The sequence below is a fragment of the Lagenorhynchus albirostris genome, chromosome 10 (assembly GCF_949774975.1).
Source record: "Lagenorhynchus albirostris chromosome 10, mLagAlb1.1, whole genome shotgun sequence".
Taxonomy (NCBI): domain Eukaryota; kingdom Metazoa; phylum Chordata; class Mammalia; order Artiodactyla; family Delphinidae; genus Lagenorhynchus; species Lagenorhynchus albirostris.
In genome coordinates this window covers 85286284-85307589 of record NC_083104.1, presented here as the reverse complement: position 1 = coordinate 85307589, position 21306 = coordinate 85286284, and the positions used below count along the sequence as shown (strand labels likewise).

Genomic DNA, 21306 nt, shown 5'->3' with positions numbered 1-21306 from the left:
GTACGCCCGACGTGCATGCAGGAGGCTGGTGGAAGATGAAGTTGGAAAGAAAGGCCATGAAAGTGAGAAGCTCCTGAAGGAGTTTCATTAGAAACAGTTTTGCGGTTTTAGGACATTGCTGGCACAGTTATGAAGGGCAGACTGGGAGGGCGCTCAGGAGACCTAATCTAGAAGGCTGCCGGGGTCTGCGTGAAACATACGGAGCTTAAATCAGGAATGACCAGGCGAGGAGGACCAGATTCAAGAGACTCTAAGAAGGTCAAACCTGTACAAATTAGTCCTGATTGAGTGTGGAGAATGAGGGACATGGAAAAGTCTAGGCTGACTCTAACGATGACAGGATTAAAATGATGGGAGAGGTAATGTGGAGGGGATTAGAAAGGAATGGGGCAGGGATGGGTCGTGTCCCGAACTTCCACGCCAGCTGGCAGAAGCCACAGACTCCCCCTCTGGCCCCCACCCACCAACACGCATCACTCCTGGGTTTCTGGCTCCATGGGACACTGAGACAAGGAATGAGTGAGGAAAACTAAGTATACAGAGGCAATTCAGAGTTTGGGGAATTTTTTTTAACATGTGCATGTAGGGTGCCTGTGAGAAATCAAGGTAGAAATTGCAAGTAGTCAGAAATAGGACCCTTAGTCTAAGAAAAGTGGTTGAACCTGGAAACAAATTCCATGTCCTGTCCGTAAGGATGCATTAAGGGCGTTTCCTAGCAAGGGATACATAATAATGAAAAATGAAAGTCCTTTGGTCACTTTAAGGAAAAGTCACAATTTTTGTTGTTTTTATGGGCAATGGCCTTTACTGTAAACTGTGATGTTCACTGCTCCCTAATTCCAGGTACTAAATAAAGTTCCTCATTTCTGACTTGGAGATCGTCTCAAACTAATTCCGATCTCCTTACATAGATATTGCTATTAACCACTAGCCTCTTCAGGCACTTTGTACTTTATAAAAGTGTTTTCACATTCATTTTCATTAATGTTCCATTATGATGAAAATGCTAAATAACCATAATCGTGCTTTTAAATTATAACCTAAGGGTGAACATGGGAATAAAGTCTAAAGAGAATTTGATGATTCTCTCAACTAATTTCTAAAAATTAAACAGCCAACCTGCCTCACAAATGAAAAATTGCCTTATATCCATCTACCTACTACAGAAACTTTTTATTCCTTTGTCCCTTCTGTCTGAGGCTTGCTCAGAAAATAAAAACCCCTGAGGGGTGAACTCATCCATCTAAATGCTATCGAGTGCTGTCGTAATTAGATCTGGAACTCTGTTTAAGTTAGCAAACGTTACCAAATTGAAAATGTAATAAATCTCAAACATGCGAGGATGGAAAGCACCAGAGAAAACATGGAGACCATTTGTTAGTAATGGTGCTTATTGGTTCCTTTTAAGTTTTTGTCCTGGGTGGCTAATCTTCTTGTCTCCTAGAATAATGACAGCCCACCCCATTCATTCCCAAATTAGATGAAATCATTGAGAACTTCGGTGCCAGTGAGGGGTAAAAGATGGTATTCTTTTATTTAATTGAGAAAAACAGTCATTGTTCCCTTTTGCTCCTAATACATTCCTGGGCTAGTCTGACATGGGAACTGTCTATGCATTCAATTGGATCTTTTTGGTAGTTTTACAGTTACAGAGGAATAGTCATTCATTTTCAGACTGCAAAATTTTCACCTCAAACGAAAAACAATTTTAGAATTCTGAACTATCATTTCCTTCGAATCTCTCACTAAGTACAGTTTAAATCAATTTTCTTGCTATGATTTTTTGGTGTTCAATTTCTCTACAGAATGACTCTGCCTCTGTTTTTGATCTGAGATGTTAATGCATTTTTACCTTTCCTGCTGCTGTGCACACAAGGTTTATAACACTGCACTAGGGACAATGTCTGGAGGAAGATCATTGCACTGATGTGAGTTCAGTGCCTTGCATTTGGCCTTAGCTTTTTGTTGTTGGTGGTGGTGGTGGCTTTTTTTGTCTTATAAATGAATTTATTTCTTAAATTTATATAACATCGCGGCCCTGTAGGTAGATTTTTTTTCTTATTTGTTATCTATTTTATACATATTAGTGTATATATGTCAATCCCAATCTCCCAGTTCATCCCACCACCACCACCACCCCCTCCCTTGCTTTCCCCCCCGTGGTGTCCATATGTTTGTTCTCTACATCTGTGTCTCTATTTCCGCCTTACAAACTGGTTCATCCGTACCATTTTTCTAGATTCCACATATATGTGTTAATATGGCCTTAGTTTTATATAAAATAGACATGGAATCACTCCAACACATTTAGGCAACTGTAGGCAACTGTAAAGTCTGATTAGAGAAAACTCTAATCATGGGGAAAACTCTAAACTTGGTGGCAAAGGACCCTGTTCACAGGCTGTGATACCTTGGAAAGAAATCGCTGTCATTTATTAAATGCCTTCTGGCTTGCTGAAGACTGCAAGACACTAAACCTTTCTGCACTTTGGTCTTTGGCTCTGTAAAATGGAAATTATGATTTCCATTTATGAATAATATGATTTCCACTTAGGAATAATACCTACTCCTCAGTGTTTGTTCCATGAAACACGTGAGGTAATTAGAGGTACAGGTGCTAACCAAAGGTTTTTCATTTCTACTTCTTCATGCTTCCTGTACTTGCTCTTTAACAGTCAGGTTTGGCCCTTCTCTTCTCAATCTGTGGGTCCTTCCTGGGCATCTTCTCCTTTACCTTGGCTTCAGCTCTCACCTATTGGCTGATGACCCCCAGATCTCCATCTGCAAGGGGAGTCTTTCCCTTTCCAGCTGATCCATGCACACCTCCACCAAATGCCAGGTAGGTCCCTCTAACTCACCGGGTACAGCCTTTCTCTCCTCCTGAACACATTCCCTGAGAGTTACTGACACCAACCATCCCCCTTGTTACCCAGGTCAAATACTCAGTGTCCCCTTGGATCCCACTGACTCTCTCCCACCTTCCCAGATGGTCTCAGGTCGTATTGCCTATCTCCTACGTACTTCTCAAATTTGTCCTCTCCTCTCTATCCCACTGCCAAAGGCTATCAAGTCCACCATCATTTCTCTCCTTGTCTACAACAGGCCTTCTAGATTCCCCTATTTCCAAGAAATCCTCCTCTGATGTCCTGCCCATAACCTCGTAGCCCAACCCAGAGGTCTAGGGCAGCTTCTCTGGACAGTTCCCATACACTCCCAGGCCTTCCTGCCTCAAGTTCCCGAGTCTCTGCCCTAGGCCTTTCTCTGGCCACAGAAGCTTCTTCAGCCTGAGTGTGGGACAGGCCAGAGTACTCAGTGAAACGTGGTTTTTATTATGGCATTTTAAAGGGAATGAAACCTTGCCCAACTTCACAGAAACAATTTGGTATTATCATCTACTTGTATAAATTAAGAATAAATGGATAGCTTTAAACCAACAAAGCTCAAAAGTACTCTATACATATTTTCTCTTTATCTTTATCCCCATTGTGATAGCATGCTGCATGGTGATTTGCAATAAAGATTATATCTTTTTTCAAGAACAACTAGGATAACTGAGAAGAATAAAAGTAGAGTTCATAGAAAAAATAGCCACAGTGTACAAAGGAGTCACAGCACGTTATATGAGTGGAGAAATACCTCTCCCCTGTCTGGTAGTACCAAGTAGTAGTAGTAATTCTGCCAGACACCGTATTAAACACATTTAAGCAGAAATGGCCTTGTTCTCGGGTACTGTGCTGCTACTTTCTAAATAGGCAAAATTGACATGGAGCCCCAGGAGATGACTTAGTACCAAGGAGGAACAAATTGTCAATGCTCACAACATAAACACATTTGGTATTTATGCGCAGTCATGGAAATGGAGAAGGAAATTTTTCTTCTTCCTCGAGGAAAATGTCTTGATAAAGATATAATTACAATTACCCGAAGTAAATGTGTAAGTGCTAAGCTATTAGTATACAAGAGAGAAAATGGAGTTGCCCCACCGATTAGCAAAGTGTGGTACATAGTAAGTGCTCAGTAAATGTTTATTGAAGAAATGAAAGTGGTGTTCTAGAAAAGGGGGTGGGTTCATAAGTCTAAGGGAAGGGGAAGGAAATTCAGACGCAGTGACGGGCTTGGGATGCAAGAGCTTAAGTCCTAGGATATTCAAATAACTATTAAAAAATGGGATTTGGCCATTTGATAAATAAACTAAAGGTCAACCTCAAAAATATCCACCTTCTTCAAGGTTCCCAACCCCTGAAAAAAGCAGGTTTGGTTGCTGAAGACTCATCCCAGCCTGGTATATACTAAAGACTCATTATTATACCACATTGCGGAAGAGGAAAATCTCCTTGCTAGTAATATAACTCCTACCACCTACAAAACAAAAAGCTCAAATCAACCATTCTCATTTACAAAGAGAATATGAAATCCTGAAAAATGGAACAGGGAAAAACGGAACTCCTCAAAATCTCTCAGATAAGCTTCAGCATGGACTGTGATATGTCAACACTCTTCACTAAAGGAAGACAGGTTGAAGCACTTACACACGAAAGCCTCCGTCCCCTGGACTCCTGGCATCAGTGCCCTACAATTGCATGAGGGTGTCACCTCTTAGCCAGTGTAGGCCAGCATGGCAATTTCTAGAAATCATTAGCCATTGATACACCCTTTGACTCTGGGAATACTGGTTTCTCCTCTTTTTCCCCCTCTTGTAAAACTAGGGAAATGCTGTTTACCTAATTCTGAGGATTTGTAGATGAGGCCTATAAAATATCAGATTAAAATCCATAGTTGAGATGTTCTAAAGCATCTAAAGTATCAGAATCGTACCATTACCCAGTGTTTGGAATTTGTCACCCTTAATTTCAATTGTCACCACAAATGTAGGTATAATGGACCTACACACACACACACACACACACACACACACACACACACTCAACACTGAGTGCTACTCTGAGCAGGATACTCTGCTGGGTGCTTGTCTGTGTATCACGTGTGAATAATGGCCGAGGAGCTGCTGATAGTCTAATGGACCAAGTCCCCATCCTGGTTTTATTTCACCACAGGACTGGCAATAGGAAGAGGAAGTTGGGGAGGGGGGAAGGGTAGTAAATTCCACGACTACTTCTTCCTGTCACACTGTCACCTCCCACCATCAGCATCTCACAGACATTCCTGATATCAGACCCCTCCCAAACCAAGTCTAGGTCTGGGCCCTACTTCAGAACCTATGATGAAACACCCGGCCGGGGTAACCCAATTTTACTTTCTCCCTGAAAAGTAGAAGAACTACACTTCAGAAACTCCCCATTGGTTTGGATCCACATTTCTCTATGATAAGGTACAGAGAAGTTCAGAGCTAACTTCAGAGGCAGCGGAATCAAGGGAATGCCGTGAAATTTGTCTGGGTCCTTGATGGGCACGGAAGGAGAGAGGAGCTACTTAGAAGTAATAGGCAGCATCTATGAAAAGGGAGTTTGGCAAGCCAAAGCCTCAAGCCAGGGGAAAAAAATCAAGATGAGACACTCCATACATCATTCTCTTTCAGAGGATCAACTGCTACAAGAACCTCAGTCTGGACCTCAGTGTCCCCACCCCTATAATTCCAGGTCCAGCCCCTCAACCTCTGCCTTTCTCCTCAGACCCAAACCCCATGGGATCCCCAACCTCAAGACTCTGGCCGACACCAAGAATTTGACCTGGGGCAGCTCTGCATCCCTGGGCACCAGGGTAACGCGAGTTCCTGGCATTCAATATGGAACTTCTAGCTCATTTCCCACCAGGAACATTACGGTACGCTGCTACCTCCATGGCGCCACGAGTACAAAGCCAGAATTAAGACACATTATGGGTTAGATAGAACTGTACGGGCTACTTGTACGGAAAATGTGATGCAATTACCAAAATACCTACTTAAAACAAATTTCTGCAGTAAAATCTTCCAAAGGTTTGGAAATACCTACACAATTCAACAGCTCACAAACTTCTCCTTCTGAAAACAAAGAGTATCTTCACATCCCAACCCTCAGCTACATGAAAAATAGCCCCCAAGAGAAGTTTACTGCCTCAACCTGACATCAGCTGGAAAAGAATGCCTTTCTCACAGTGCTGCTCCATCCAATGTACAAAGTGTGTGAGAGGGCAGGATATGAACAGAATCTTTTCTAGAAAGGGCTAGGTTCTTACTCCTCTCAAACTGAGATAAACATCTTACTGGTATTCAGCCAGCCTCTAATTTCTCAATATCCCAGCTGAAAGTGAGAGTATATACAGGCATACCTCATTTTATCGTGCTTTGCAGATACTGCACTTTTTACAGATTGAAGGTCAGTGGCAACCCTACGTTGTCAGACGATGGTTAGCATTTTTCGACAATAAAGTATTTTTTAATTAAGGCATATACACTGGATTTTTTTAGACATAATGGTATTGCACCCTTAGCAGACCACAGTATAATGTAAACATAACTTTTATATGCACTGAGAAATCAAAATATTTGTGTGACTTGCTTTATTGTGTTATTTGCGTCATTGTGGTAGTCTGGAACAAAACCCACAATTGCTCCAAAGTATGCCTGTATTCCTAAACTAATTTTTTTTGTTTGTTTGTTTGTTTGTTTTGCGGTATGCAGGCCTCTCACTGTTGTGGCCTCTCCCGTTGCGGAGCACAGGCTCCGGACGCACAGGCTCAGTGGCCATGGCTCACAGGCCCAGCCGCTCCGCGGCATGTGGGATCTTCCCAGACCGGGGCACGAACCTGTGTCCCCTGCATCGGCAGGCGGACTCTCAACCACTGCGCCACCAGGGAAGCCCCTAAACTAATTTTTATTACTAGAATTTGAATAGCACAATAAAACTTCAAGGGATTACTAAGACCCCTGCTTTGTGAAGTCATCTTGGTGCCTTCTTACATACTTTCCTCCGTACAGGACATCCTTAGTGGGTGAGACTTGGGAGAGCACATTTGGAAAACACGCTTCCTGTTTTTATCTTGAGTCTCTTGGGACTGCGAGAACCGTGCAAGTGCCTGAGCTGGCTCATCAGCTGAACCAAAGAAGCTCAAGTTTCCATGTCCCCTGATCTGACTCTGAGGATGGACTGCACTAATGCTTCATGCTTGGGGCGACGCAGCAAACCATGTGCAGCTTGTAGCCATTAGAAAAATTCAAGAGCATGACTGCCCAAGGGCAGTCACCCAGCAAGGTCATAATATTCAGACACCCATTCCCGGCACTGCATCTGCTCCCTATCATTAATCAGGAGTCTAAACATCACACGTTCCTTGGAAACAATCAGTGAACGATACTGGGAGCAAGCTAGGAACTGCATCAAGGGTACTAATCCGTGTGTGCACACGTGCACGCCCACACATGGAAACAGAAGGAGAATCACATCCTTCAAAATAAAACAAGTCTTGGGAATTCACTGGCAGTCCAGTGGTTAGGACTCTGCCCTTTCACTGCAAGGGGCACAGGTTTGAAGAGAAAACAGGTCTTGTTTTTGCTTACATTTTAATACTCTGCTTTTAAAAAGTATTTATAATTATCAATACCGCATAAACCATAGCGATAACAGACCGGGATATTTTCTCTACAGATTTCCCAATATTCTAAGGAGCCCTAAACCCACTATACTTCCTGTGTTCCAACAACTTCCTGTGTTTTAAAAAGTATTTATAATTATCAATACCGCATAAACCATAGCGATAACAGACCGGGATATTTTCTCTACAGATTTCCCAATATTCTAAGGAGCCCTAAACCCACTATACTTCCTGTGTTCCAAGGGGTCTAAAAAACACTAATTTTTTTTCATGTAAAAAATTATTAAAAATATCAACGAATACAATCAATCCCAAAACACTATACAATATTTCAAAGCAATCATCATTACAGCTTTGCTCAGAGAGGAGAGAATAGCTAGGTAACAGCCTCTAAAACCTATCTCAAGGCACCACTCAGGTGGAAAGTGCAAAGAAAACATACGCTGGTCACTTAAGCTGGCATTTAAATGCAGCACTAAAAATGCATTTCACGCCCAACTTCATCAATCACCAACCAATCTTACTTTGCATCTTGGCTACCAAAAGAAAATGGGATTTGTTTCCCTGAAGAAATATGTCACTGCTCTGCTTGAATTATTAAGCTTTATTATTACAGAGAGAAACTGAGTCGGAAAAAAAGAAGAAACAAGAAAAAGAAATAAAATTAGACCCAGGTTGCCATCTACAGACTGTTATCAGCACTGCTCACTCATGAAGCATTAGATATCAGAGTATCAGTAAATATCAGCAGTAAAATAAAAGGATAAATGTATGACTACAATCGTAATGATAAAAATCAAGATAGCCTACAAAGTCTCCTTTTTTCTAATTAACGTGAGAACACTGATCAAAAATTTGCACAATTTAACATACGCTAGAAAGGAATCATCGATATGCATCCTAACTCTTAAAATTTAACACTTAGAAATAAAATTGAATAGATTACTTAATTCAAAATTTTAAATATTTTTAAGCAGCAAAGACTGTTTCATCTCTATAATCAAATTCTTCCATTTTTTATGCCATATTTGTATGTATTGAGAAATGATTACCACAGTAAGTCTAGTCAACATCTGTCCCCACACATGGTTACAAAACGCTTTTTCTTGTAATAACTTTTAAGCTCTACTCTCAGCAACTTTCAAATGTGCAATACAGTATTAAATTCTTGCACTTTTGATTCACTGACTCACCATACACCTTCCCTTTCATTTTGCTTCAAGTCCTTATTGCTTTTCCCTTTCTAAGGAATAAGAGCCCTCTGGAGGCATGAATGTCCAAAATCGCGCACTTGGTTCTAATTACTAAAACAGATGTCATTAAAGCAAAAAGCAACTGCAATAATAAATGAATATGGAGGCTAAAGGAGTAATAAAAAAGAGAGAGAGATAAAGACAGACACTTTTGATAACATAACATAGAAAATTTCTATACCCAAAGACATCTGGAGGGAGATCTGATAAGGAGAAATAGCTCAATTTTCAAAAGTAGGGATTTAAGCTAATAAACTTATCAAGTGATGATTTAATCTCATAAACTACACAAAATCTTTTTTTCATTTTCCCTGGGAAAACTGTTTTTGGAAGCCAAGATTCATTTTCCAGGTCATATGTTCTCTCCATCAAGATGAAAAGATACAAAATGCTTCGTCTAAACTCTTATATATGCTTCTAGATCTGTGGTATAAGCCTCTTACTGGGGAAAAAAAGAAAATTCCCCAAACCTTCATGTGAAAGACAGCAGCCGTAGTTCTATGTTAACATTGAGATACAGCAGTGAAAAACCTATCATCTGCACATTATAAAACTAGATTGCAAAATGTACACTTAACATGGACAATTAAAACAACTGCAGGATTCTCTAAAGACACAGTAAGAACAGCTGAGGGCTTCTACCCTTTCTTAGCACTTTAAAAATGTGACTTGTTTCCGTGGTCAACCTGTTTTTGTTACTTTGACCCCCACAGATACAACTATTGTTGGAAACTATTTGTGAATTTCTATAAAAACAAAAACACTGATGGGGGGGTGGGATGAATTGGGAGATTGCAATTGACATACATACACTATTATGTATAAAATAGATAACCAATAAGAACCTGCTGTATAAAAAATAAAATAAAATTCAAAAAGAAATAGAGAAAAAAAGTAAGTAAAAAGTGGATATATGTATAACTGATAAACTTTGCTGTACAGCAGAAACTAATGCAACATTGTAAATCAACTATACTCTAATAAAAATTTTTTAAAAAACACTGATAATTCAACTTTTTAATAAAGTTTACTTTCCTGTGAAACACGGAAATGCTGATTCAGCCTCTTGTGTTCCCAAGTTTCCACGAATGAAATCACCTGAAGAGATGATGGTCCCCTTTCTTTTGAGGGACAACTACTGAATCTCACTAAAGACTTTCAAAAAATATATTGGAAGTAGGAGTTGGTATTTTCATAAGCTAGTAAGAGCCTTGCAGAAAATAAAAAAGTAGCACTTTATAAGAGCCTTTAATCAAAAATAATTCATGAAGAGTTTAACATGAGTCCTGTTTCTTAGTGGGTTTTAAAGTATTACAGAGACTTATCTATTTTGTAACTTCCATCATTCATCCATCAATATTTATTAAGCGTCTCATCTGTCAGACCTGTGCTAATTGTTGGGGACTGAAAACAAAAAAAACAGTAAGACATAGCTCACGGCCTTGGGAGTTTCACAATCTAGTATATACTGATTAAAATAAACCCTCTATTCTTTTTTTTTAATATTTATTTATTTATTTGGCTGCACTGGGTCTTCGTTGTGGCATGCGGGACCTAGTTCCCTGACCAGGAATCAAACCCAGGTCTCCTGCATTGGGAACGCTGAGTCTTAACCACTGGACCACCAGGTTAGTCTCAACCCTCTATTATTTTTAATGCTCATGGCATGGCATGCTTTTCCAGGCTAGCTTTTTCCTTTGGTGCCTACCATTCAACAAGCATTCAATAAACATCCTTTGACTGCATTTTACTGGCCTCCCTGTTTCAGAGTCACCAGAAAGGATTGCACAGACTTAAAGGCAAAAGCAAAACTTTGAAGATAAGTCTTAATATGAGCCCACATGTTGAAGAATGCTAACGGGGCTAAAAGAAGTTAAGTGACTTGCCCGAAGTCGAGAGCAGAACTGGGACAAGAATCTAGGATTCTCAACTTCCAGCTAATCTCCACCATTTAAATCTCTGAAGATTTTAAAACCCCTCCACTTTCCTCTCTATGGAATTGGCTCCTTCCATTTCACCTGTTCTTTTAACTTAGTCTTACACATTTTTCTTCTGAAACTTTAATCATCTGAGCAGCGTCTTCTAAACACTCACACAAGTTCATGGTGTCTCCTCAGCTGTGAAGCCCACTTGAGCTGTAATTCTAATGTGACACTTCATGTGGACTTTGAAGTGAGCTGGAGCTCCCAGCTGGAAGCCAAGCTCTGGCCATGAATCTGAAACTTGATCCCATTCATCCTTTTCCAGGGCAGCCTGGCATGTCTTCCAGTGGGGGTAAGTGGATCCCAGGGGGAGGGAGAAGCGTCACTCCTCCAGCCTTGTCCCAGCCAGCCCCCGGCCCACAGCATCACTCCACCCTCGTGCGCTCGCCCCACTGAGACCATGCTCCGAGTGAAGCCGAAAAGAGCTTGTCTTCACAAAAAACTAACATGAAAAGTTCACAATTCTTTTGGCACTCATCCTTAGTTTATCACACTTTTATCTTGAAATCTTGTACAAAATGTTTTAAATTATTTTATACCATCTCTCGCCTGGTCATGCAAGACACGTAACTAACTTGGTACATATTGTTTATTGGTAAAGTTGTATGTGTGTGTGTTCTCTTGGATATCAGTAAAATTGGTGAAATATCTTTTTGGAAAAAGTGATCTGTGACTAAAAGCAATTCGTAATGAATGTGAACAAGGGTTGTATACACACAAATAAGAGAGATCAACAGTGGTTGGCAAAAATGTTAATCGAGCCCTTTTAGCTGGAACACAGGATGGTAAAAGTTACCTTTTCCAATACGACCACTCAAGACATATTTTACCTCAAAATACGTGTCCTTGGGACTTCCCTGGTGGTGCAGTGGTTAAAAATCCGCCTGCCAATGCAGGGGACACAGGTTCGATCCCTGATCCAGGAATATCCCACATGCTGCGGAGCAACTAAACCCATGCACCACAACTACTGAGCCTGTGCTCTAGAGCCCACAAGCCACAACTACTGAGCCCATATGCCACAACTACTGAAGACTGTGCGCCTAGAGCCCGTGCTCTACAACAAGAGAAGCCACTGCAATGAGAAGCCCACGCACCGCAACGAAGAGGAGCCCCCGCTCGCCGCAACTAGAGAAAGTCCATGCGCAGCAACAAAGACCCAAAGCAGCCAAAAAAATTTTTTTTGATAAAAAATTTAAAAAGCACATGTCCTCGTAGCAGAATCTCTAATTACAAATAGAAATTAAGCATGAAAAACAGCAGCATCTCTCATACGCAGAAAGTCTTCTTTGAAAACTCTCATATAGGACAATAAGGAGTCTTTTCTGTAGGCCCAGGAAAACAAATGGATCTATTTACAAATTAAAATTGTATCACAGCCTTAAGATAATGATAATCAATAATAACAATATAATAATAATAACAGCAAACTTACCACTGTTTGGAATTGTTTGCGGCGAACTCTTTAACTTTACACTCTGTTTCCCTTTCGTGGGTTTTTCTGAATTCACATCTTTTTTCCCTTTCCTCTTTGGAGGCTGAGGAGATGAGTTGTCGCTGGATCCGACTGTTGACTTAGATTGGCGATCATTTCCCTACATGGCAAAAGATTAGACCCTCACTATTGGCTGATGAACTCCCTAAGCGATTAGTATTCAGTACAAGTCACTAACTAGTGGTAAAAAGGGCAGGGGCGGGAGAAATGGGGGTATTGTACTGATTCTGCTGCTGTCCACTACCTACATTAACTCTTCTTGGTGACAGAGGAAGGGTCTATCAGAGGAAGGAGAATAAAAATAATAGCACTTGACAATTGTTGAGTACTTAATTGTACCAAGTGTTCTATGAAATTGTCTCACTCAGTCCTCATAACCTGAGAGACAGGTACTGTTATCACCCCATTATATACACAAGCAAATGAGGCTTAGTGGTTAAGCCTGCCCAAGGTCAGCCAGCCAGCAAGGAGCAGAGCGGGTCCGCTGTCTTAACCTTCCTCTCCCTCCTGCACCTTTCAGAAGAATCAGCAGCCAGCTATTGGATGAGGAATAATGACAAACCCGTTTGATCAGTTAATCTAGAAATACCTTCTTAACTGGTGGTCACTGTGAGTGTATCGGTATCATCATACAAGCACTGTGCTTGTAGAAATCCTCTGATATTGACTCATCTGTTGGTGACTGCCATAGTCTCTATGAATCACAAACCCAGAGCAACACAGACACAAGCAGCTCAAGACCACATGCCCTTCATTCCTGCAAGGCGGCCCCCAATGATCACACTTTTGGTGGTTGCCTCTGATTCCCGTGTGCCTCTCGAAACGAAGACCTTGCATCTGCAAAGTGAGCTTCTCAGCATGAAGGTGAGGTTGAGTTCAGTGGCTCCTGTCACTGGCCCATATACAGCTCCTGGGGAGCCACACAGAATCACTACAGTGGTGGCTACTGTACCCAAGGAACAGCTGTGCTGATACTCAGCCCCTGCTTGGCCATTGCGAGAAACACCCTCCGAACAAGACAGCCTTGGCCTTCAGACGCTCAGGTGCTACACTTATCTGAGTGTGTAAGGTGTGAGGCTGCAGGTAGTAGAAAGAATGCACGTTTTAGAGACCCAAAATACCCATGTTAGGGACACTGCACTGCCACTAACCACCTATGGGACCTTGCGGTAACTAACTCCTACCTTCTTTGAGCCTGAATCCTTATCAATTGAATGGGGTCGATGTGCCTGCCGTGAGGTCCATCATTAGGATGAAATGGTAACGTTTATAAAGTAATGAGTACAGTGCCTGGCATGTAGTTTTGTTCAAAGACGATCAGAGTGCTTCCTTCAAGAGCAGAGAGTTAATATCTTTTTCTTAAAAATCACACCAAACTCACACAATATTGGGTGCAATCTTTATGCAACATCTGTAGTATGCTAGTATCTGAAAATAAGTGTAGCAATATTAAACAAACAAATCTGCCTAGAAACCTACTATAACTGCCCAGTTTAAACATTTATATATTCAGTCATCCAGAAGCATTTAAATAGTTTTAGCTATCACCCAATTAAGAATAGAAAAATTCACAGCCTTACAAATGAAGTTATTTATGCTATTTTGTCATAGCCTACAAGAAAATGAATTATGCATAAATTTATTAACATTATGAAAACTTGTCCAAACCTATAACACTTTTTTTGCATAATTTAATTTCCTATTCCAAATGTAATTTAAACATACAGTTTCCATTTAATTATTGCATTAACTGCAACCAGAGTTGGGTTTTTTTCTTTCCTTTTCTTTAATGATTCTTCCTCACAAGGCCATAAACTTTCAGGCAGGAAAAATGACTAATGTGATTATAGAAGAGATTCCAAAACCATCATGTGAGAAGAAACCAACACCCAGGTCTCACATTCTAGTCTATTTGCAAACAAGTCTATTCGTCCCAAGATTCTAAAACTTTAAAAGCCTTGAATGAGAGGAGTAACCCTTCTAGCAAGCCTACTAGAATGTTCAGAGATGCTGTTGAACTTTCAAGGACTGAAATGAAACTTAAAGAATGAGAAACTCTGGATCTCAGCATAATGGTTTTTTACCACTCTCTGGGAAAACTCTTATTCACAAAGGGGTAAAACAAGGGAGAAGCAGATGCCCCATCCTGGAGTGTCTGGGGATTCATATAATTTTAAAAATCAGGGCTCCCTGGTGGCACAGTGGTTAAGAGTCCGCCTGCCGATGCAGGGGACACGGGTTCGTGCCCCGGTCTGGGAAGATCCCACATGCCGCGGAGTAGCTAGGCCCATGAGCCACGGCCGCTGGGCCTGCGGGTCCGGAGCCTGTGCTCCGCAATGGGAGAGGCCGCAACAGTGTGAGGCCCACGTACGGCAAAAAAAAAAAATCAACTCTGTTGTTGAATGTACAGGAAGTTCTGATTTACTACACCTCTATTAGGGACACTCAAAAAGGCAATTTGGGAGCATCAAGAAAGACTAGTTGATTCCAATAACTATATGAGGCATGGCTTTGGTAATTGACACTCATGCAATCAAATATTGATTAATGACTAACTGCCAGGCACTTGGTGAGTAAGAACTAAATTAAACTGAGTAAAAAGGAAGAACTGTTTTGTAATTTGAAGACGGGAAAGAATTTAAATGCTTTTCTTTTTAAAAAAGAAAACATGTCGTATAGCACAGGGAACTCTACTCAATATTCTGTAATAACCTAAATGGGAAAAGAATCTGAAAAAGAATAGACATATGTATATGTATAACTGAATCACTTTGCTGTACACCTGAAACTAATACAACATTATAAATCAACTATACTGCAATATAAAATAAAAATTAGAAAAAGAAAATATTGATTCATCTAAAAAAATGAAATAGATATATAATAAACACAAAGATATAAATAAATTATATAATATAAATTATATATACTCATTTATATAGTTAATTATATAAATTACAGATAATATGTAAATAAGTTATAGAGAAAGGGAAGGGCAAAGGAATGGAGAGATGGATTTTCCTTTCTTTTGAGACTTCTGCATGTGACTCATAACCTGGATACATGGATAGTCATTGCTATTTGTGGGGCATAGGGAATAGGGGAGTTCTGCCATCTCATAAGAGCTATGATAGTTGATAAGACAATATTACTAAGTACCTCTTGTGTGCTTAGTACTCATAACCCCAAATATTTACCAAATGTATAGATAGGTATTATTATCACTATTTTACAGATAAAGGAATTAACTTTCTCAAGTTTACCCAGGTCTGATTTTTCTGCTACACTGAACCTTCCTAATACCCAAGACACTAGAAACAGCTATTATACAGAATGGTTCCCTAAAAAAGCTACCTGGAAGTAATAGATGATGAGTTTTTCCCAAAGTGGAAGAAATCAAGAAGCAGCCAAATTTTACAGCATGTCCCATGTGAAAACTAGACCCCATGTGACACTTCAACCACTGTCCTGCCTTTGCCACACACACATACCAAAATATCTGATAGGAATAGAAAACCTCTGGCCCAAACAAACAAAAAACTACAAAGAGCCCTTTGATCACCCCTCACTCTACTGAAACTGGGATTTTTTTCAGTAATTCCCTAGGCTCTTTCCAACAAGATCCAATCAACTCAGGTTTCTTTCATTATCAAGGTAGACTCATTTTCAGCCCCCATGAACATGTGTCAAAGACATATGGCCATAAAGCATCAAGTTTAAAATAATTTTGTGACGGATTTGCCACACACAGCAGCCTTCACAGTGTGTGTATTTCAGCGATGCACCCAGGAGACCTTCTGAGCAAGGGACCAGACCCAGACTTAGGCTGGCATTTCTCTCACTGCGCATCTAGTGATGGGAAGTGTGAGAAACCCTTTTATCCAAATTGGACCCCGTTTCCCAAAGGGCAAAATGGAATTTGGGAAGCATTTGTAATTGACCTTGCTTCACCGTGACTCTGATCATGCCGTTTTCTTACCAAAACCTTAGCAATTACAATATTTGAACCTGTACATTACTGATCACAAGATACATCAGCCACATGGTAATAAGGACAACTAAAGACAATTTAACGTCGTCTTTGGCTCTTTCAAATACGTCCCTGATTTTACATCTCTTCCACTAGAGGGTGCTTGGATTCCGTGTGGTGAGACCTCGCAGCTAGAGAACAGCCTCCCGCCGGTGGGTTAATTTTTCAAACTTAATAGGACTTCAGAGGATTCCTTTTGTTTTCAAGGCTAGAATCACAAGGTAAAATTATTCTTAATGTGCTCATCTCTGTGACTCCCCAGTCTGAACAGGGGTAACTTCTGGCATTCCCTGGCTGTTTTGAAAGGGTCTGGTGGACCCCCCTGAACCCCCCAGCCCTGTTACCCACACTCCCTACCACAAGGGTGGGGCCTCGCGGACACATCACCCCTGCACAGCAGGGTCCTCTATGCAAACTATGGCAGCTTTCTCTCTCTCTCTCCTTTTTTGTTTGAAGTTCTATCAGGCCCCCACTCACACTCTCCTTCATGCTGCAATACAGCTATTCCTAGAAGGCGGTGTGGAGAAATGATTTCCTAAAAATCCAGTTGTGTCCCCTTTGATTTGCATCACGGGTTCGGAGATGCCTTCCCTTTGACTGGACAGTAGTTCCGAAAGTCTTAAGCCTGCTCACCTATAGTCCCATTCACTCACAGCCCCACTCAGTGCCAAGTGGTTAACGATCTTAAAAACACGTACATTCTCCAGGGAACCAATTAACTAAAGGAAAGGAGCAAACTGATCCTTCTCTTAAAAACCAAGTTTGTGCTTTTGGAACGCCTGACATAGAATATCCTCTCTGTGCGGCTCACAGCACTCACTCACACATCCACTAGACGGGTTTCCTGAGAACCTACTGTGTGCCCGGCGGGTTACTCCCCTTGGCTAAATATAACCTCCTAAAGGAGGCCCACCCTGGCCACCCAAAGGATACTGTGCCCTCTCTTTCTCTTTCCATATCCTCAAGCATTTCTCTTCAGGCTTATCCCTGATTAATATCACACGTGTATTTGTTTGTCTTTTTCCTCCTCCAGAATAGCAGCTTCATACATTTACAGTTTTCTCTGGAATCTCTGTCTCCCCTTCCCCACAAGCGCTAAAACAGTGCTCGGGACATAAAATGGACTCAATAAACAGTTACTAGATGAACGGTTCAATCAGTGACAGCAGTTACAATACGCTCCAAGAAGAAATAGGATAGATGTCCATCTGCTCTGCTGCCTCCTGTCCAAGTCACCTGCATCACTCACCTGGATGCCAGCCGTCCCACTGCCTCCTGCTTCTGTTCTTGCCCCGCCCCCCTTCTCTGTAGACAACACAGCCAGAATGATCCCTTAAAACTGCAAATCAGGGCTTCCCTGGTAGCGCAGTGGTTGAGAGTCCGCCTGCCGATGCAGGGGACATGGGTTCGTGCCCTGGTCCGGGAGGATCCCACATGCCGCGGAGTGGCTGGGCCCGTGAGCCATGGCCACTGAGCCTGCGCGTCCGGAGCCTCTGCTCCGCAGCCGGAGAGGCCACAATGGTGAGAGGCCCGCGTACCGCAAAAAAAACAAAAACAAAAACAAAACCCTGCAAATCAAATGATACCACTCTCTACTTGTATCCCTCAAACGGTGTCCTGGTAAGGAATAAAATCCAAACTCCATGCATGGCCTACACGATCGGGCCCTGCCCGCCCCTCCAATTTAATCGCAGACCACTCCAGCCTTCTTTCTGCCCCACTCCTTTATGCCAAGCTTTTTACCAAGGGCCCTTGTGACTGTTTCTCCTGCACCCACCTTGTGTGACTGGCTCCTTTACATACATTGGCACATTAAGGTGCCAATCTCAGAGAATCTTATATCAATTAGTGTCCTAATTAGTGCCCACATTTTATTGTCCTCATAGCACTTATCACCATCTGAAATTGTTTATATATTTGTTTATTATTTATTTATTTTTGGCTGTGTCGGGTCTTAGTTGCAGCTCACAGGATCTTCGTTGAGGCACGCGGGATCTTTTGTTGCGGCGCGTGAGCTCTTTGATGCAGCCTGCGGGCTTCTCTCTTGTTGTGGCATGCGGGTTTTCTCTTCTCTAGTTGTGGCGCCCAGGCCCCAGGGCACGTGGGCTTTGTAGTTTGCGGCACACGGGCTCTAGTTGAGGCGTGCGAGCTCAGTAGTTGTGGCGCGCCGGCTTGGTTGACCCGCGGCATGCGGGATCCTAGCTCCCCGAACAGGGATCGAACCCACATCCCCTGCATTGGAAGGCGGATTCTTTACCACTGAACCACCAGGGAAGTCCCTATATTTGTTTAGAGATTGATAGTCTGTCTACCCCATTCTTCCACCCTCCCTACTCCCACACAGATACAGGCACTAGAACAAAAGTTCCTTGAGGTCTGAAACCTTGTCTGTCTGTTCATTAATCTATGCCAGTTGCTTGGAGCAATTCCTGGCACTCAGTAAGTGCTCACTAAACACACGTTGGATGGATGGCTGGATGAGCAGATGAATGGATGGATGAATCTACAGAATGCTTAGGGAGCATGCATTGTGGAAAGAGAGGTACACTCTGCTATCAATGTATTTTTCTAAGTCATAGCATGGCAATATAATTTTGAGTCTTTGCTGTGTATGAGATGGAAATTCATCTCAAAATATAACTTGGAGTCTTAAAAGGCCACTTCCTCAAAGAGGTCTTTTCCTGACACACATATCTAAGTTCTCCTTTTACCTTCTTTCATATTGTTCTATACTTTTCCTTCATTTTAGTCACACTTTGTAATTACATATTGCTTTGTGGCATCGCCTACGTAACCCTTGTCTCCCTGAGTAGGCCAGGGCTAAGAGAGAGTGTTGTGTCTTTTTGCACAATACCATCTCCCTGGTGCTTAGTTCCATACCAGACACACAGAAGACTTCACCAATCATTATTAGATGACCCAGTATTCACAGCACAGGTCCAAACAAGCGAGCAAGAAAGAGGCATGTATGTGCCTCCTGTGTATGAATTTTAAAACGGGAAACACATTACACATTTTTAATAAAAACTCAGACATTCTAAATTTCAGAAGAGTAAGCACCTAATCCTGAAGTTCAGTAATTGTGGATGTAAAGAGCTGAGTCCTGATCTTGGTTCTGACATGAACTTTCCCTATGACCTAGGTCAGTTACTCAACTACACTTGGTCTCTGTTTAACCATCACCTTTCCAGCTGTACTGTGAGAGTTAATGAGCTCACATGTGCATGGGATGTGGAAGCGATTCCACTCCAAAGTCCTGAAGAAGAGCAAGAGGACAGAATTTCCAAACCCTAACTTCCTGGTTTTTATTTAGCTTTATTGTGGCTAAAATATATTTTTCAGTTACTAGAATTCTCTCTCTCCCCTTGCTCTCCACACACATGAAGTTTTGGGTCCTCTGTGGTTCTCACTGCTCTGTCTGTCTGTCTGTCTCTCTCTCTCTCGGCACCTACTCCCCCATCCTCTCACTCAACAGCATGAAGAACCCTGCTCCCTGCCAGGCTGTGCTGGGTGCGAGGAAAGAACACCACCATGACACGTCTCTGCTCTTCGACTATGACCATCATGTGGATCAACTTGCAAATCAACATCTGATGTCCTCAGCCTCTGCCATTTACAACTGCTAGCTGAACATTTTTCACCTAGATTCCGTGATGACACAACTCAATGCATTGGAAAGTAAGCAGGTCACTCTTTCCTCTAGTTGCCCCCTTCTTAGCCATAGTACCACCATTTTCTCTGGCATCCAAGCTCAGAAACTTGCAGTTATCTTTGGCTCCAACTGCTCCATTAATCCCCTGTATCCAATCACCTAGCAAGTCCTTTGTTTCTTCATGAGCAAAAATCACCTACTGCTGCTCCCTCACCACCTACCTGGTCTAGGCTCTTACCACTTTACGCCAAGGTTATGGAAGTTGCTTTGTAATTGACAGCTCATCGATGGCCTCTCACCATATTAAGGTTTTCTCCACATAAAAGATCTGGCCTTTCTAGACTGGACTTGGATCAACATTCTCACTTCTCTGAAGCCTTCATGAGCTTCCCTTAACTCAAGGCTAAAGACTAAACTCTACATTCTGACATTCAAGGTCATCTAAAACTGCCACCAGGGCTTCCCTGGTGGCGCAGTGGTTGAGAGTCTGCCTGCCGATGCAGGGGACACGGGTTCGCGCCCTGGTCCGGGAGGATCCCACATGCTGCAGAGCGCTGGGCCTGTGAGCCGTGGCCGCTGAGCCTGCGTGTCCGGAGCCTGTGCTCCACAACAGGAGAGGCCACAGCAGTGAGAGGCCCGCATACCGCAAAAAAAAAAAAAAAAACCTGCCACCACCTACCAAGTGAGCATGTCAGCCTCCACGCCAGGAGGGGCCTCTGTTCCAGCTGGCGGGAGGGACTCATTGTCCCCCTGGGGTCAGAAGCATTAGCTCCCTCCAAGCGGGCCATCCAGACTCAATCCTTCCCCTCCGTTTACTCAATGGAGCCTTTGGAGATGCTACTTCTACTATCTGTGTTTCCTTTTCTCTTTTTTTTTTTTTTGCAGTACGCGGGCCTCTCCCACTGCGGAACACAGGCTCCGGAGCGCAGGCTCAGCAGCCATGGCTCACGGGCCCAGCCGCTCCGCGGCATGTGGGATCTTCCCAGACCAGGGCACGAACCCGTGTCCCCTGCATCGGCAGGCGGACTCTCAACCACTGCGCCACCAGGGAAGCCCTCCTTTTCTCATTTTTAAATGCAATAACAACAGTACCTGGCTCATGGGGTTGGGGTTAAATAAATCACATCTGTAAAGCCCTTGGCATGGTGTTGAACCCTCGAGTGTTCACTAAATATCAGCCAAAATTATTGTTTCTCCATGCGCTCATCTCTGCTCCTTTCTCCACACTGTCCTTTCTATCTCCCCTTTCCTCTCACTAACCTTCACCCGAATCTTAAACAGTCCTCAGAGGCACAGCTCAAATTCAACTTCCTCCATGTACTTCGGCCAAATGCACATTGATTCCTTTTGTCTCATTCCTTCCG

At 42.4% G+C, this 21306-nt stretch overlaps 1 protein-coding gene across 1 annotated transcript in view; it reads right to left on the bottom strand.

Moving 5' to 3' along the window:
* The window catches only part of DCDC2 (doublecortin domain containing 2), a 152747-nt gene that overhangs the window by 75183 nt on the left and 56258 nt on the right, over positions 1 to 21306 (bottom strand). The window contains exon 7 of the mRNA XM_060164262.1: positions 12201 to 12360. Coding sequence (XP_060020245.1) covers positions 12201 to 12360 — 160 coding nt within the window. The remainder of the gene's footprint in view (positions 1 to 12200; positions 12361 to 21306) is intronic.